Raw genomic sequence first — 19,258 nt, 5'->3', positions numbered from 1 at the left:
GTCCTTTCCAAAAGTGACCCTGCTTTTAGATGAACACTGATGTCCATAAAAAATTACCTGATTTCTGAGAAAGCTTTCAACAAGGTCTCTCATCAAATGCTTTTATGGAGCATAAGAAGCCATGACAAATGAGAGGAATTATTCTGCTAAGGACAGAGACCAGCTGCAAGGATTAGCAGAATTTAATCAAGTATCACATGATTTTCTTGCAAAAAGGCAGATGAAATGTGAAGAAATTAAAAGATAAAAAAACCCCATAACTCTTTAAGTCATATAGGCTTTAAGCTGATCTTTACTACTCAAGACATTACCTTGAGGTGATTATCCATGACAACATGGATCCATGAAAACACCTTTTCAGAGCTCAGCAGAGGTTAAAAAAAGCCCCAATCAAATGTTGGGATTTATTATGAAAAGAAGAGAGGGACAATGTATAGTCCAAGGATCTCCCTGAATGCTATTTGTAATTCTGTCTCCCCAGCAAAAAGGGGCACAGAAATAGAAGAAAAATGCAGAAAAGCACAATGAAGACATCAAAACTCAGAGAATCTCTATTTTAGAAACAATTAAGCAGTCATGAACTGAGAGAGAACAGGTTGGGACAGAAGTTTATGGAAGTCACAGCTTGCTGGAGAATACTAATAGAGAGCAATTGCTCAATATTTCTTCCAACAGGAAAAAATGTAGGAAGAGCTTACAAACTATTATAGGGCAGTAAACGAACAGAAGACTGTTCACAAAGCATGTGGTTCAGCTGTGGATCTCTGTGTACAGGGTGTTGCCAACAGCAAAAGTTTCTAAGAACAAAAGCAAGGAGACAAATTCATGGTAGGTCCACCTAGAATAGCTTGGGAGGGAGGTAGGGGTAAGGTTCAACTGGAAGCTGCTGGGAAAGTACACCAAGAGAACCCTGCTTTAATGCAGGACATTACCCAAGGTCAAGTTTCTCCTGGCTGGATCCCTTCAGAGAGCAGAGTCTGGGCTAGATGGACACATACAATGCTTGTATTATATTACCCAAAGGCATGAGCTATGGTGAGCTCATCAAATTCTCTTTTTCGCTCCCTGCATTGTCTCCCCACAGAACAGCAAACCAAGTCCAGCATTCTGAACAAATGAAAACCTGAATCCAAGATATTTAAAGTACTATTTCTAATATTTTAATTAAAATCAACTATTCTAGTTTGGTGACCTGATGAACTGAGTAAGAGAAGAAAAATTTATCAGACTGCAGAATTATTTTTCAGGGAAACAAAAGGCAGCCAAAAACCTATGCTTCCTTTCACTTCACAAGCAATTTGGTTTTCTTTGCCTTCCTCTTCTTTAATGTAAACAGACAGGTAAAGTCAGATTCAAAACCCTGAAAGACAGCAAATTTTATGTAAATTTCTCTGGCAAATAACAGGAAGGAGAAATGAAATATAAATCATACTAATCTACTGGGCCACAGGAATAGCTTCTCAATTAAATTTTTTAAAGCATTGCCACTCTACACAGATACATGAAGTAGCACTAGCTATGGTAAAAGCATTTTACTCTGCTCAGATTATAAACTAAGCTGTCACCAATTCCATATAGCTCCATTTTATGCTTATGAGATTTCATACCTGTGGAAGTCAAGAGGTATGAAACTGAACAGGGGCTGCACATCTGAACTGCCTTCTGTAATTGCTATGACATTGATATCTGTCTCTAGACAACAAAAAGAACAAAACCCAGCATCTTCCCTTTATCAACTCTGCATTACTGTTTCTTCAGTGTCATGCTATAATACAATAGTGTACTAATGGATATGCTTTCAAATTATGTCAGATATATAATAAATCCTGTGGTCTGTTTAGAAGAATAATGCCTTAAATATGCAGCCTTTTGTTCTGAAAATGGATGGTCTGCAAATCGTTTAGACATTGATTATACTGCTGTTGTGCTGAAGGAATGGTGTTCCCCAGGTCAGTGTTCCCACTGAAACACTCCAAACCACACACTCCCCATCACCCCTTCCCCTGTGGAGGGCTGGACAGGAGAACTGGAGACAAAAAAGGTAAAGATCACGGGTTGAAATAAGAACAATTTATGGGAACAGCAACGAGAAAGAACAATAAACAGTAACAGCGACAATATCAGTGTACGTGGGAGGTGAATGATTCACACACCAGGTGTAAACTCCCGACCACACCTGACCATGCTGTCACACTATGGGACCTGGAAGGGACTCCTTCCCCCATCCCTGGAAAATGAGGAGAGGTGCTAGAGAATAAAAAGTCCTTTGAGTCCTGGCCACGCCCCTTCTGGCTACTGCAAAAATCTGTTGGCTGGAACCAGGACAACTGCCAACAAATTCAATAAATTATATACTCTACAGTAATATGACATAAACATTTTTCTAAGACAGGCAGGTCAACAGGCTTCAAAATTATTAATTTCTATTCATATGGATATCAACTGATATTTATTTGCATTTATAACAATCAATTACTTATGTTGACTTAAAGAGAAACCCCAGCCATCTTACCTACTTCTATTCAGCAGCACTGGTTTAAGTTCTAAAATTTCTATAAGTTCTAAAAGTTACCTCCTTGACCAACACAGTATTATTCTGCTTTTCAAAGAAAGCACTGGTTCTCAGAAAACACAAAGCATGATAATCCCAGAGTAGCAAAAAGCATTTCTAGAGGTATTCTGATATGTTACTATATACTTTAATATAACTCAAATCAGAAGAAAGAATTTATTAGAAGTCATGAACAAGCACTAATAAACTTAGAAAATATTTTAAGATCAAAATAATTCAGCAATTTATTAGAAGAAAACAGACTTTAAAGAAAAAAATTCCAGGCCAACTATAAAAAAATAAAGTAATAAATAACCATGCATTAAAAATAAAATACCTACTTGCCAGTGAGGGTCCTCCAAAGCTGCGCACCTGCAATTTTAAGAATGCAAGATGAAACACAATGCACTAAATCAGAAAGAATTTTATTATTTATTCATAGAACATATTCAGAATTGGGACAAAATGACTAAGGAGTTCTCTGTATCAGTCAAACAGGAAAGCTGTATCATCTTACAGTAACAGTTCTTGAATTGCTTTCTGTAAACTTAACATACAGTTAAAATCATTAACAGAAAAAGTCAGGATCCTCTATGGCTACATTTCCACATGGAAGGATGTCATGAAGATGATAACATAACTTTAACATGAACATACCTTCTACTTCTACACACTGACAACCTCTCTGCATTCCTCATGAATCTGTAATAGTCTTGCCATCTAGTGGCTGGCTGGAAGCGGGAAGCAGCTACATGGAGGTGATATATTGGGAAGAATTTTTTCTGCTCCTTGGAGTGGCATTTCATTGATTTCTATTCATTACCACAAGACTCCTGCAGTATTACTTCAAGGGCCTGATTTTTCTTGAACATTGTCCACAATGGCATCAAAGACAATAGTAAAATAAATTAATTTACTACGGTAAATAATTATTCTATAAGCTAGGAAGCAGGTCTTCCTAGCCTCACCTCTAAAATGAATCATTAAATAATCAGACAAACATGAGATTGGTACATCCTGAATTTGGTCATTACAAAAATATTATTTACAGGTATGAGTGAATTTACCTAAGTCATTGCCCTCCAGCTAGCAAGTATTCAATGTTTGTGGAGACTTATACAGCACAGAGCTTAAAAAATCAAATTCTGCTTAGCTTTAAAAGTTGGCCTCTGGGCTTGCAATACTCAAGCAGGAAACAGAATGGTAACCAAGACTCCCAGAAAAGGGAATGATAGTAAATCATCCTTCAGAAAAGGTAGCAAATACCTGTTGTAACTAAGCAGGGAACAACTGGCTTTGGCAGTCAGAAATTAAGTGTTAGTACATCACAGAGGAATACCATGCTTCTCTGACATCTATTTCCTGCTTCTGTACTATGTTCAGATGTTTTTTCAAACACTTTGCATGGGCTTTAACAATAAATAAAAGGCAAAATAAGAATCTTGAAAAAAACAATCTTCATGGCAAAGAAAACAGAAAACCTATAATGAGCATTTTGTCCAAGAATTTTTAAGATGGTAATGAAGTACAGGACAGGAATTGAAAAAAAATTCCAAACCACCAGACCAGCCAACAAACTCAAAATCCCTTTCAAAATTGCTTGAATTCACATAAGACTTTATACACTCTGGAAAATATATGCTATACAAAGTAAAAAGAAAATACTGTTCACTTCTTATTTCAACTGTGCTAAGATAGGTAATTTCTCTGTCTATTTAAAAATTTCACTGATATATATTGGATGTCCCAAACTTTCCAAAAATTACATGATTAATGTTGGAAGAAGTACGAATGTCTAGGAAAACTTTGTATTTTAGAAAAGAATGCATTTTCAGACCTAGCAGTTAAGAAACAAGAATGACTGTCCACTCCTAACAATTACACTCATCTAAATGCTAAAACAAATCTCCTAAAGCCCTCCCTATAAAATATAGCAAAATTTAATTGAAAATGGCAACAGACCATCGCAGATCTACTACCACTCTCTAATATTAGCTGATACTTTTACAATAATCATAATATTGGCCTGGCTTTAGTAATGAATTAGCATGCTCCAAAGTGCAGGTGTTTAAGCACAGAATTCTATCAGTACACTTACCTTTTATTTTTGAGAATACCAAATCCTTCATTATCTGAAGAATTAACACTCCAAGTATTATAAGGGAAGTCAGATGATATACTCTCCAAGGGGTCAATGCAACAAACCTAGAATATCAAGAAGAAATAAATGTTGAATACTTCAAAACTCATTGGAAGCATGCAAAAACTAACAGCTGCTACTAATACTGAAAATAAATAGGAAGAAATAGACTCAGATTGCAATAATTGAGTTCAGTTTCTCCCCACAACCTTTCCATGAGAAGCAAATACTGAGCTCCAAGCATTGCATTTAAAGATACAAAGATTAAACACTGAGTTTGTAGTAGATTTTTGTCCATACTTTTACTTACACACAGAGAAAATAAAGAAAAAAAAAATTATTGCATAGAAAGCACTACTTTTAAATTAACTGTGGTTTCATTAAAACTGTCTTGGCACAATGCACAAAAAAGGTAACAATTTTTCTTTTACTTTCTCCAGAACCTATGTTTAAGCAAGATTTTTATACAAATCATTCTTTCAATCACAAAGATGAGGTAAATCTATATAATGGCATAACACTAAAAGTTGTCTTCATAACAAGATTTCATGAATTTTGTTTTTAATTACATAATTTTTTAGAACATGCCTAGTCAAGTCAAACAGACCTAGACTCAGAAAGTATGAATTACAATCTCATGCATTGCTGACTTTGCTATCCAGGTGTGTTTGGAGATAAGCTCTTCTACCTGTTTTACTGGCAAATATCTTAACTCACAAAAAAGGGTGTGAAGTAAAAAGAATTAAAATTCAACTAAGTAAATTTAAAAAACGAAAGTATTTTAATAGTTAGTTTTGAGCACTTTAAATAAGTGATCTGAACAGAAACAGTGAACAAGTTAAGTTTTCAAAGTAAAAGCAATTAACTCTAAAAAGTTCAGGTTAGCCAAGACCAGTAAGAAGCCACTGTCCAAGGCACTGGATCAAATAAAAATACCAACAGAAACAAAATCATACAAAGCTGAGATGTGTTCAAGAAACCTCTTAGAGCTGAAATCAGGGCAGCTGGCTACTCAGCTTCTACCCAGTTTCTGCTGCAGAGCTTTTCTGCAAGAAAGAGGGGGAAGGGGAGTGAAAATAGTAGCAAACATGGCCACTGCAGGAAGCCAAGAGGTACCCTTTGAGCACACTGGATTTTTAGAAAGTAAACTGACTTCACAATGTTTCTAACAAGCTCAGGATACACTGTTGTAGTAGCAAACTGCTCCAGTATTCCTTGAAAACCTCAAAAAGAAAATCTCCATTAAGCCACTAATTTTCACATTTAACACGAACTCATAATACCAATCACCCTGAGCAGACCAGTATATGAATTCCAATACAAACACATAAGCTCACTCTTGTGGTTTTATCCAAATATAACGGGTTTTTATATCTGTAGAGAATTTGAATTATAAGATTATCCTATAAAATAAATGTATAAAGTCAGCACCTTTGTATAATTCAGCCAGCTCAAGAAAACCCACAGAGAAGTGTAGAGAAAAATTATTACAGGGCAACCTCTATCAAAACTGCCCAATCATAGCTTGATAATGCAAAACTTGTAACAGCTTTGCATCATGTTGTCCTACTATTTTCCTTGGCAATATTATTCAGCATTAAAAATCTTTGATTGTGCTTAAGTCTTAAGTTCCACTGCACAGAAGACTTTGTTTAGCCTACTTACTTAATTTACTGATAACAGGCTGGGGGAGAGATATGATGCTGTATTAAAAAAATCAAATGAAGAATTTTTCATCCAACTTCTATGCAACAGAAGTTTATAACAAATGCAAACCTTCAAACTGTTTGGGCTTAATACCATGTCTATTTTACAGGGTCTTCATGGTGCTTGTGCATGAATGTTTATAGAATCACACAGAATGCCCTGACTTAGCAATTACCACTGGCCACTTTTTGATGGTCTCAAACACATGCATCAATACCAGAATTTATATACAAGTGCATGCATGTGTGTACATACACACACATCTTACTAGCTTTTCAAGGTAAGATCAGATGCTTACTAAGATGGCTAGTGTGTCTTTCAAAAAATGCACAGAACGTGTTTGACCTACTTTATGCTCCCAACTAAACCACACTGTTAGTTTCACTGCAATCACAGCTGTCACCTGCTGTTAAAGACAATTGCTCTAATGAGGACTAGGATTAGCAAACAAGGATTAACAAGGTAGCATCCTCTCTGAAAGATGCTTCCAAGTCATGTCATTCCACCTTCTCAATACTGCAGTGTCCCTGCTCCAATGTTTGAGGGAAAAAAAACTGTAATCCAGTTGAAGCAGCTAATGTAGTCACCAAACAAGGACTCTTAACTTCTTTGGAGAACTTTGAATCATTCTGTCTGAACTTCCCATGTCTTAACATTATTAGCTTTTTATCTAGACCGTGATGTTTGCAAGAAAGACCATCCCTTGTGAATTCATTCAGCCAGCTTGTGTCAGCCCTCAGGTGCCAGAGCAACACAGATTAGAAAAACTATTTGTGAGCCATATGTCAGAGATCTGCGTCCTTGAAGCCCTTCCTAGTGGAAAGCTGATAAGGCCCCCTTGCACTCTTTTGGCGTATATCCATCAAATATAAGCTTATCAAACAGTTAGTTCAACATGCAGGGATCTGAAAACCACTTATTATGCTACTGCCACTGTTAGGATTCAGAATTATTCTAGGAATTACCCACATGATGTATAGCAACCAGACTCATAGTTTCTGTGGTACTTCTGCTTATTAATAAAAGTTAGGGCATTTTTGCCCCTTCTTTTTTTTAAAAAAAGTAAGAGATTGTACTCTTAAGCATTTCTGACACACACATATCTGACAAAAATGCAAGGCTCCAGAATGAAATCCTCATATACTGCACTCCTTCTGTATTGTAGAAGAATGCTATGTAAGAAAAGCTTACTGAACATGCTCTGTTTTTTAAGCAATAAACAAACCATGCTAAAGTTCAAATTGTTTAATTTCTTCTACAAGTGGTGCAGAAGTAAAAACCCTTCCTGGAGACATAACCAAGATTTGTTCTCCCCTTGAATTCTGCAGTGTTTTGTGAATGTTTTTTGAGGGGAATGGAGGGGTTAAGAAACAATGTACAGAATAATGCATTCCAGATAACTACTTCAGCAGTTAATAGGACAGCTTGCACAACAAGGGGACAAAAAATTCTGCTGTAGGCAGTGCAGGACTGCAAAAAAACCCAGTCATGAGGTGCCCAAGACTCAGTCCCTGTCAGTGGCTGAAACAGGCACTCCCTGCACAGGAAAGGCCCTCACTCAGACACAGCCCCAGGGGTGGGATACAGCCACCTGGCTTGGAGGCTGCAAGAGGGAACAGTGGCCTCACTGTGAAGGATGTCCTCTGGTCCAGAGCACTCAAGTGAAAGAGCTAGTGGAGGTGCTAACCAGGTGGCAGACCACTGCAGAGTAGGCCTTTCCAAAGCTTAGCTGTGTGAGAACCTGAGCAATGTGCTCCAAGTGGAGATCATTTGAGCAAGCCAGACCAGCTGACCTCCAGTGTTCTTCCATCCTATGTCCTTCTATGTAGGAAGAATGTAAGTGTGATGGAGCCAGCCTGCCACTCAACTCCACTGTGGAAGACTGAGAAACCATTTTTGTAAAATGAAATAGGAGCAATATCAATGGATAATTAAGCAGTGGCTGTCCACAAAGGTTGAGGAATTTCCAAACTTGATGACTATGAAGACAAAACCCTGAGCAATCTCATCTGAATTAAGTACTGATCTTATTTTGAGCTGCAAGCCATACTAGAGACCTCATGAAGCCCCTACCAACCTGAATGGTATTTTCATTCTGTGACTATTGTAGGCTATTAGAAGTGGTTGGCAAATATTTTTTGGTAAGATGCTGACCTTAGAACTCAAAGCCATAACAGTTTCTGTTTCTGGGCCTGGTTAAATTGCAGCTGCTCTGAATAATTCTAAACTGCACAAGTAAGAATCAAAACTTGACAACTTCCACAATTAAAAGTGGAAATTATTCAACTGCATGATGGTGGACCTAAGATAGAAAAGTAGCCTAAGGTACTTTCTTCTTGTCTTTTCTCCAGTTGTTTAAAGTATGGATGGTCATTTGTCAATACTGTCAATTTGTTGTATCACAAAGCAGTATCTCACAGTACACCAAAATTGTCCCAGAGCACCTGGGACAATGAACTGCACAAAATGGATTGTACAAAGTTATTCAAGTGTCATGAGTCAGTGAAGAAAGTTTGACGGTTAACAATATCATACAATATTGCAGTCAGTAAACATAATAAAACTTACAGGGCATGACAAGAGCTATTTTTAATTGTATCATGAGATACAGGGAAGGTGCAGACCTACCAAATTGTTTCAAATGTTAAATAAACCAATTTGATTATTTCATTTCAGCTGTTAAGGATTTGAGTTTTTTACAACACATTCTACAGCTATGAATGAGTTGCACTTTGTAAACACAAAACATAAGAAAACATTTAATAAAAAATTAAATTATTTAGACTATCAGCAGCCAGTGCTAGTTATTTCTGGAAAGCCTTAGCAGGTACATTTTTAATAGCCATCTATCCCTAGATGAAATCCAGAGATAGTCACATAAATAAATGAAAGCTGTCAATGACACAAATGTGAGCATGGAGCTTTGCTTCACCATCAGCTTTTATGACACATTTATTGGCTGCATGAGTGACTTGTGGACTTCAGTTCTGTGTTCCACAAACTCATATTTACATCTTAAAACCAGAGGCCAAACTCTCCAGGGCAATTCCATGGAGTTCTAAGGAGTGAAGGTTGGTATATAACTGTTTCCTCATAAAATGTCTAGGTGAAAATCTACCGACACCTTTCAGCCCAAGCTTTCCATAGAACTGGTCTTCTTCTAATCAGGCACTGATAAGCAAGCATGGCCTATGACATAAACCACACAGAGAATGGCCCTCCCCTGTGGAGAGGAAATATTTCTAGTGCACTTTGAGAATACTGATCTGCTAATTTCAAAGCTACGTGTACTTTGCTCCTACAGGGGACCACCTAACGCTGTTTCAGACAAACATCTACAGTGAAGGCATCTGGGTAAGGAAAAGATGTGGTAGTGACTGTTTCCTGGTGGCAATTGCTTCCTGCTTGGAGCTGAATGTAGACCATTCTTCCACACTTACTGCTGGAGCAATCAACACCTGTGTGGTTGCAATAAATTCTGATGACTGTCTCAAGCAAGAATTTTGGGGAAGGGGAAGAGGGCTTGTTTTCTTCTAATTGCAGCATGAAGCACACTGTCTGAACAATATTTTTGAAATACATGGTAAAGGTAGTATCAGAAAACTTGTGCCCTTACTGATCAGAGGGTCAATCATTTTGTTTGCTCTCCTGTGAATCAAGAAGGAAAAATATATATTCAACACTATTTTATTTACAGGTAATTTGATGCTTAAACTCTCCTCACTGAAAAACCATCCCAAAGCAGGTTTGCAAATCCTGCTTTTTATGTCTAATAAATTTACAACTTTTATGTGAATTGTTCTTCTATAGAACTGATTTTCATACTAAGCCTCTGTAAATATCAAAATCCTTTATCTACATATACAGAAATCCAAGCCTCGAGTATTCAAAACACTGGAAGTCAGAACTCAATAATCCAGTATTTTTCCCATTGTTCCTTTAGTACATCTTGGTGTTGTGGTATAACACTAACTGACAATTAATGTTGCTCACTTTTCTCCTGCCCTGTTGAGATGGGAAGGAGAATGGAAAGAAGTAAAAGCCAGGGCTTAAGAACACTTTAATAATTGAAATAAAGTTCATAAGAGTAACAATAATAATAAATGAAATGTGATACAACAAAAAGAGAGAAAAATAAAGACCAGTGATGCACGGTGCCACTGCTCATCACCTGCTGACCAGTGCTCAGCCCAGCCTGATCAGTGATGGGCAGCTCCTGGCCAGCTCCTCCCACACTGTGGTCTGGAATATCCCTTTGGCCAGTTCAGGTCAGCTGTCCTGGCTGTGCTCCTTCCTGGTTTCTTGCGCACCTGCTTGCTGGCAGAGCATGGAAAACTGGAAAGTCCTTGACTTAGGGTAAACACCAATCAGCAACAACTGAAATATCAGTTTGTTATCAACTTTGTTCTCATACTGAATCCAAAATACAGCACTGCAACACTGTATCAGGAAGAAAAATAATTCCATCCCAGCTGAAACCAAGACACCTGGTCTGAGCCAAAGTATTTAGGTAACTGTTCAAGAATTATAATGCAAAAATCCCTTCCCAATTCCTACACAAAAAGTGTAGATTTTCACTTAAGTCAGAGTAAGTTATGCACACTTTTTTGGTGGTATCTCTTTATAGAATATAATTTGGTAAAATATTATTATATTTATATGATATTTAGCTTGCATATCTGAAAAATACACAAAAACTGGAACAGCAGATTCCATATTGAAGAGAGGGAATTACATGTAAAAAAACACATCTGTATATGTTCTGTCAAAAATTTTAGAAAGAACAAAGGCTTATATTCTGTCTAAAAAACCTCCCTACCCTTCCAAAAAGCACAATTTGTTGACTAAAATAATTTCAAAAGCGTTTATTCCGCATCTAATGCTAATTAAAATTTAAAATATACATACTAGCGCTCTGGGTGTCTGGCATTTTGAACCTAGAAAGCTGTATATCTGTTTAGCTGAAAACCTGTGAAATGTTGTAATGGAATGCTTCTTAAAAATAAGTACATTAAAAATGTTTAGATCATGTCTAATTTAGTTGAAAAAAACCTTCCATAAAGACGTAAATTAGAAAGAAGCACCATTTTTCACTTCAAGTTTTTCTCTAAATAAGAGAGAAAATTAGGTACTTAAGATATTTCAAACAGAGTAAAATGAAGCATGGAAAAGCAGTTGATTTCTAACCTATGTGCCAGCTAGCAAAGAGTGTTCCATTGGATAGCACCCAGAAATCTAAAAATTCTAACACTAGGTACAGAAAAATAAACAATAATTTGAAAAAAAATAACCCTCAAGCAGAAAAGGCATGCTTATTATTCTAAAACTTGGATCATTTAAAAAAAATTCTTTCTTTGTTAAGACTAAGAAAACTCAAGCACAACTCTTTTATTCAAAGAGCTTATTTGTCAGGTTTCATTGAAAAGATTAGGATCATATTTATTCAGCCAGAAAGCACAGACCAAATCAGTTTTTCTTTAGAAAACCTTCTAGAACTTATTAGAATTCAAAAACTTTTGAATAATAAATAAAGCTCTTGTCCTAAGAAACAGACTCCTAGAAATTTAAATTACTGTTACAGGCATCTGTAGAAGGGGTAGTTCTCTGGAAGGTCTGTGCACAGGTCTCAGGGCAAAAGCAAAGACAGATGGACAATGCTAACTTAACACACAGGATGGGAATTCAAATTGTGTATGTTCTCGACCCCAACTCAAGAAACTAGCTCTTAACCTTAAAATAAGTCTAAATAAAACCAAAAATACTCTAAGCCCCTAAGAAAAACCACTAGAAAAATTGTTCCAATGCTTTGCATTTAATCACTAAAGATAAAATTTGCTTATAAACTAGTACACTGGAAGTATAGTGGTGGTCTGGGAAATAGGATTAAGTTAATAATTTCACATTGCAAAATTATCTTGCAATGTTTGCAAGGAAACCTCTTGAGGAATGCAGCAGTTAGAATCAAGTTTCAATATCTGTGCTTTTGGATCAGATTTACTGCAACCTGTTGCATTCAGACAGGCACATAAAAATCATTTGAAAAGGAGAAAGTTTAAATGACCTGAACTACATACCTTCTGGGTCTACCATAACATCAAATTCTACTGTTATGTCAGTGAAAAGAGGGGATGATATGTCCATGGAAGTTAAAATTATTTTGATTTAAACACATAACATCAAATAACCTTGCTGCCTTTGTTTTTTCAGATAAATGCCCAGATGACCTTAATTAACCTGTACTCTGGCAAAGTACAGAAGAAATCTTAATCCCATTTTCTCATACAGTAGCAGCAGTTTGAGCAGTAGCACCTCTACTGTGCTGCCCTAAATCTCCTTTTCTTTAATGCTCTCATTAGTCCTGTAACATCTACCATGGAGCAGAGCATATCCCCCTAAAACATCCATTGTTCTCAAAATTCTACTTACTATTTGAAAGGTCTCATTATTTTGAAGCCATACATGAAGAAATTATAATTTCTCTCTTGAAACAGCTGCTTTAGACACAGCAGATGTACGTTTCAGCAAGACAGAATAAACACAAGCCATGCTGCAATTAATTTCTCTTCTCCTTTGTTCTGGATTTCCATCTTCCATCATGTTCTCATCCTAGATTTGATCCTAAATTTTTCAGTAATGCTTGCTTTTCCTCAATTATGCCACTTCATTTCTTTTCTGACTGATCCTGATTTCATCTTATTGGTTGAAAAATGCCGTCAGCTGTCCAGGTTTTTATGTAACACTGTCTGGCTCTTAAACAATGTCAATTTTCATTCCTGTAAACTACTCTCTCAGCCAAAAGTATGAAAACTGTCACTAAAAAGCTGTTAATGGCTTTTAATAATTTTTGTTAAGTAAATCAAAAGAATTTAACTTTCTGTTCCACCCTTCTACCTCCAAAGCCTTCAAAAGTTTTCATAATTTGTATTGGAAAAGTGACTATAAGCCTAAAACTGCCTGGGTAAAAACAAGTAGACCCTAAAATTATATCACAACTTGTGCTGAAGTTGGAATTTTAGCTTTACTTGAGGAAGAGTATTTTGGCCTACCACCTTCTCAGAAGCAAAAAACAACAAACCACAAACATCAACAATTTGCTGTACTACAGCGAGGTGAAATAAAATAAATTCCAATACCAATAAGTTACAAAGACTTAGCAAAAGGGAGCAAATTAAATAAGTTAAGGAGTATCAGACTAGAAGAGACAAACTAGCAACCATATAAGAAACCCATTCATGTGAATGCACAGTGAATTTCAAAACTCCCTATGCCAGAATTTTTTTTCTATTTTTTGATAATGAAGGTATTATCATTACAAAATAATAATGTCAATACTTAACCTACTCTCCTATTCCTACTTGAGTCATCAGAGACATAAACTCTTACTAGAATTTAAGGGAGGAGTATTCACTTGCATGCTGTCCTGATACTTTGGATTTTGGGAAAGTAATCCCAAGACAGCTATGAATGTAGCTCTAAGATTTCCTGTAACAAACACAGCCAAAGACCAAAATTTCCCACATTCAAAACCATATTTAGCATCTGAGTGCTATAAGGAAAAATCCATACATGTTCTCCTGGCTTGGAAGACATTACAAATTTAATTAAGTGACCTGAAGACCAGCATACTACAAACTGGCCTCCAAATACCAATATCCTGCCTTATTCCAACTCAGTTAATTTTCATGTATTTCCTTTATGTTTTGATTTCAAAGATTTCTTTTATTGACATTTATTTAATTTGACATTTTATCACCAAGAATGTCTGAGTAGGTCCCCTAGACTGTATTTCCAGTGATAGCCAGTCAGTGCCGACAGTGAACAAAAAACCTAAGTCCACAAACACAGAAAACAGGGCTGCTGCATGTCTTTCTTCTTGTAACAAAGAACAAAAAATGCAAGCATACATTGTGCATGCACACTGCTCTCTAAATGGGCAGAAATCTTGATTTATAGACAAGTGAGGTATAGTAGTGGTAGCATTTACAAGTTATGTGCAAATACATGAAAGAAATGCTTAGCTTAGTACTGCTTTCTTACATTGAAAGAATTAATGAATGAAAAGTACTCTGCGATGTCTTCATGGTATACTTTTTCATTGACAAGCAGAGATTTCAAGTAAGAAACACTTTAGAACAAATGTTAAAGCGAACTGGATACTTTAAAACAAAACTAACACTTCAGTAACAACTCCTAAAACAAACTGGACACTTAAAAACAAAACACACCAAGCCGCTAAACTCTGAATGTGTGTTTTGTTACTAATATTTAAAGAGCAACTAGATTTTCTGTCAGGAAAACACACAATCTTTACCTGATGCAATGCACACAGACAATTCAGATATAAGCAATACTGTTTTCTCTCTTGATTGTTTCTCTCAGACAATGGAAATATTCACTAGATCTGAGACCAAACAAACAAACAAAAAGTATGAGTACGGATGGTGACACTAGACTATTTTTAATGAAAAATTAGGCCTGCACACCTGTCTTAATCAAGGACTGATACTTGTATTTTACACAGTTGGTCAGTTACTTTGTTGAGTCAGTACAATAACATCATGTAATATTTTAATATACCTTCTGAGTTCAGAAGGTATATTAAAATCCTCAAGTAAAATGTGGATTTGGGCTGGTGAAGAGAATAGCAAATAGGGTAATGCAATAAATTTGTTCCACAAGATGGGAAAAGAGAAAAGATGTATTATATCTTACTTTTTCTGCTGCCTCCCTTCACAAAATCGGGAAATTGGGCAATTGGTGAACAGATGCAACTGGTGTATATAGGGATGACCTTGCAGACATGAATGTACTTGAGTCTGAAACATTTATTTGCAGATAGAAAACATGTATTTGAAATAGATATCTGCAAACTACAAAACACATGGAACAGTACAGAATTACTGAAAATAAACTTCTCCCTCTGACCTTGTAGAAATTTAAAATTACAGATTGGGAGAACAAAAAGCTGCCACTATCCCCTCTATTCCATACAAGCAGAGAATAATAATTAGGATAGAATTCTATCTTAAAAATCTAGGACTGAATGTTAACATTTGGATAAGATTAAACCCAAGACTGAAAGTTATCAGTCAACAGCCTAACACTCAGAACACCTGGAGTGAATTTCTGCACCAGCACAGAGTTTCTCTGTTTTTGGCCCAATCACTCACTTTTTCAGTACAACAGGGGTAAAACAGGGGGGAAAAAACAGCCTTGTTTTCCTGTGTTATTTTGACTTCAGTCTGCAAACAAGAATTCAAATTGTATTTCAGATGGTTAGGTGCAAAATAATAAATATATTTAACCTCTCTTCATTTTAAAGATTTTTGGTCAGGTTCATTTGGGGCAAGAGGCTTAAAGCTGTTCACGGTGAAAAAATAATGGAGTTGGTAACTGAAAAATGCTTTTTCAGTAGCCAGATTGTGTCTACTGTCACTCTTCTCTCATTAAAGAGTCCACAAAAATTTGTCAGGAATATTAAGAAAATCAAGGAAATCAGAATGAAATTAAGTTAGTAAATTTCTTGTACTTACAATATTTTAGTAGTAACCATCAAAAATGTATTTATATACAGTACAATGGCTAAGAGGTTTTTTTTAACACAAAAGAGGCTATAATGGAATGTATAAAAAAAAAAAAAAAGAAAATCCTGTGACACCAGAGAAACAGTTCACTCTCAGCAGCTCCTACTGCGACAGTTTACACATGAAATATTTTGATGGGTGAACATACAAGAACTCAACAACTAACCATGAGGAAAACAGTCCCAACAAAATTAAATGGATGGGAGGAAGGACCTGGTGTTGCTTTTCCAAAATTCAGAAAACTGTAAAATTAAACCTCACCTCCCCTTTCTCCTTCTTCCACCAATTGCTGCTCTAGTGGGAGACGTCTCCCATCCAGCAATACAGACTTCTGAGCTCTGAGATATCCTGATTAGAGGCTGCATGCACTGGGGGTCCCCTATGGGGCACAGATACTTGTAGGCACATGACAAAGAAAGAAAAGGCACATGAGACAGCAACTAGGAAATGATCCTTCTACCTACAGGCTCCAGCCAGCACAAAGCTTGGGAGAGACTTCACAGGCAGCAGGGGTGGACACTTGTTCCCAGTCCTGAAGCAGTTTGTGACTGTGTGAGTCATCACAAACCGGGCTGACCAGCTGGATCTCAAACAGGAAAAGGAGAAGCAGCAAACACACTGTGCTGCAAACACTGACAATCCCAATACCAAAGCAGGGAAATGTGACCTCAGATTTAAATGACTGCTTAATTTTCAAAGTGTCAGATTTCATAGGTTTGTTACCAAGATCTTTCCTTATGTTCTCAAGCCACAGAAGTTTACTGGTCATCATTCCTGCTTCTACACATTTCCTTGTTTGTCTACACCTCTCAAAACTCCCTGGCACTAGGATAGCGAGCTTCCTTCTGAGGTACAATACCACCAAATTGAAATGAGCAATCTGTGCCCTGACTTTTGCTGTTCCAACTCATCCTGAAAGGAACACAGTAGAGTGAGCTATGAATTTTGGTAAAATAACTTCAAATACTGATCACCATAACAAGTTGCCAGTAAAACTACCAAAGGAGACTTCTTACAGGTATTGAATAGCGCAGGCATTTTATACCTTGCTTGGGTCAAATTTGGAGAAAAAAAATAGCCAATGGGTTGCCCAGCACCTACTACTCCTTAAGACATGGAAATGTATTCTGCTAGATGTTGTCTCTGAAATTTTTATCAGAGCCACACTGAAAAGAAATATAAGGCATTCTGACTCTTCCAAATGGCTGAAAGAACAGGTGACCTCTGAAGTATGCAGAAAATGAGAGCAAAACCACATAACTTACTCAATGAAAGGATTTACCATGGACACCTAAGAGCAAGACGGATAATAAAAGTCAACCTAAATTAGACGTCATGCACATTCTGCTTCTGGGAGTAAAGAAGATAAAATGGTTTTGAAAATATTTGCTGAGATTTTCTTGTGCAGCACAAAGGTCCAGAAAGTCTTCTTTCTATGACTCGGATCTCATGTTAAAACATCACACTGTTAGGGTTATAGAGAATCAAGAGGAGTTTGATATTAATCCACTGCACTACTTGTTTACCTCTTATTTGCTTAAGAGGAAAGGAGGCAGTTCTAGCCACAGGAAAAGAAACACTATTCAGTCCTAAGAGCCTCTGCAGTATTATTAGGCAGTGCACTAATTTATAAATTGCTTTACATGATCAAGCAGGCATACAACAATATTGTAGATCAGAAAGCAAAAAAACACAGGCATTGGCAAAACCTAAGATCACGGGAAAGCCCTGAAGAAGTTTCACATAGACAACTTTTTTCCTACAGAAATTAACAAAAGAGACATGACAAACTCAACAATGAACATATCCCTATGTTAATCTCTGGGGCTTATTCAGCTAAACTGCCTCCAACTACAAAAAGCTTAGTCCAAAAAGAGAACTGGTGCACTGCAGTAACATTCCGGCTGTGCCCACTTACAAAGACTCCACTAAGTAGGCCACCAATTTGGAAAAGCACATATACCCAAAGTGAACTCTAAAGTACTGGACCAGGGCATCAGCACAGCACAACCGATGGGCTCGGGACCTGATTTCAGCAGGTTTCAAAACTCTGCACAGAAATGCGGGCCCGCGGCTCCTCTCGGCTGTGCCAAATGCGAGTTCTCGGCGGGGTGTCCTGCAGCCGCCCTGCTCAGATTCCACCTGAGACTCATCATCATCATCATGCTGTGGGATATGGGGGCAGAACGTGTGTGTGTGCGAGGCTGGGGCAGAAACCGAGGGTGAAAGAACCCGACCAGGCAGATGCACTCAGCGTGAGGGCCGTGGCCAGCCCCGGAGCGGCGGCTGGGGCCAGGGAATGCCGGGGGCCAGGGAATGCCGGGGGGCAGGTGGAGCGCAGAGCAGGACCTCCCTTTGCTGGGGGCACGGGTCAGCTCCCCGCTGGGGCGTCGGGAGGGGAGGGCAGGGCACGGGGCAGACGCTCCTCCTGGAGGCCGGGGCAAATGCGGGGCGGGGGGAGGAAGCGCCCGCTGCGGGCGGGGCGGCCGTGCCGGGCCGGGCGGAGGCTTTCCCATCCCGGGGGGCGGTCCCGACCCCGGCCTCGGCCCCGGCGCCCACCCCGGCCCGGCTGGCTCACCAGAAGAGCAGGTTGGCGCAGACGAAGCCGCCCAGGCTGCGGAGGGGCCGCTCCCAGCTGAGCGCCGCCGCGATGCAGCAGCCCACGGCCAGCCCGGTCTCTCCCAGCACCGCCGCCGCCCCGGCCCCGCCTGACACCTCCGCCGGCTCCGGCTCCCTGGGCGCCGCCGCGCCTCGCTCCTGCGGGGCCTCCGCTTCCTGGGGCTGCGCGGGGAGCGCCGCGCTCGCCATGGCTCAGTGCGGCCGCCGGGCTGCGGCTCGGCCGGGCGGAGCCGGGGCTGGGGCCGGGCCGGGCCGGGGCGGCAGGGGCGGGCCCGGGGCGGAGCGCGGCGCTGCCCCCGCGTTACCCCGCACCGCCTCCGCGCAGGTGCCGCGGGGCGGGCCCGGCCGGCGGGACGGAGGAGGCGCCGGGAGCGGGCGGGAGGGCCCGAGGCTGCCGCCCCTGGCGGGAGTGTCCCCGGCCTCCGGGAGAGACCGGTTCTCTACCTGGGGAAAGCCGTGCAACCCAGTTGCTTTCTAGATTTGGGAAGGTGAAGCCCGCTGGAAGGTGTTGCCAGTGTGACTCGTCTTCCTTCATCTGCTCCTCGCGTGTGTGTGCCACGGGCAAGGAGAGCTGCGGCACATCCAGAGGAGTTCTTATCAACTTGCCACCAACTTGATAAGAGCACTGGAGCACCTCCTCTATGAAGATGGCCTGAG

The 19,258-nt window shown here is 39.1% G+C and overlaps 1 protein-coding gene across 1 annotated transcript in view; it reads right to left on the bottom strand.

The window, feature by feature from the left end:
• Positions 1-18,809, bottom strand: part of RETREG1 (reticulophagy regulator 1) — a 64,514-nt gene extending 45,705 nt beyond the window's left edge. Inside the window, exons 1-3 of the mRNA XM_036404430.2 lie at positions 18,561-18,809; positions 4,650-4,756; positions 2,893-2,923 (exon numbers count right to left, since the gene is read on the bottom strand). Coding sequence (XP_036260323.1) covers positions 2,893-2,923; positions 4,650-4,756; positions 18,561-18,790 — 368 coding nt within the window. The 5' untranslated portion in view covers positions 18,791-18,809. The remainder of the gene's footprint in view (positions 1-2,892; positions 2,924-4,649; positions 4,757-18,560) is intronic.
• Between the last annotated feature and the right edge of the window lie 449 nt (positions 18,810-19,258).

The sequence above is a fragment of the Molothrus ater genome, chromosome 1, assembly GCF_012460135.2.
Source record: "Molothrus ater isolate BHLD 08-10-18 breed brown headed cowbird chromosome 1, BPBGC_Mater_1.1, whole genome shotgun sequence".
Taxonomy (NCBI): Eukaryota; Metazoa; Chordata; class Aves; order Passeriformes; family Icteridae; genus Molothrus; species Molothrus ater.
Note: the sequence above shows the minus strand (reverse complement) of the source record. Positions and strands in the feature narration are given on the sequence as shown.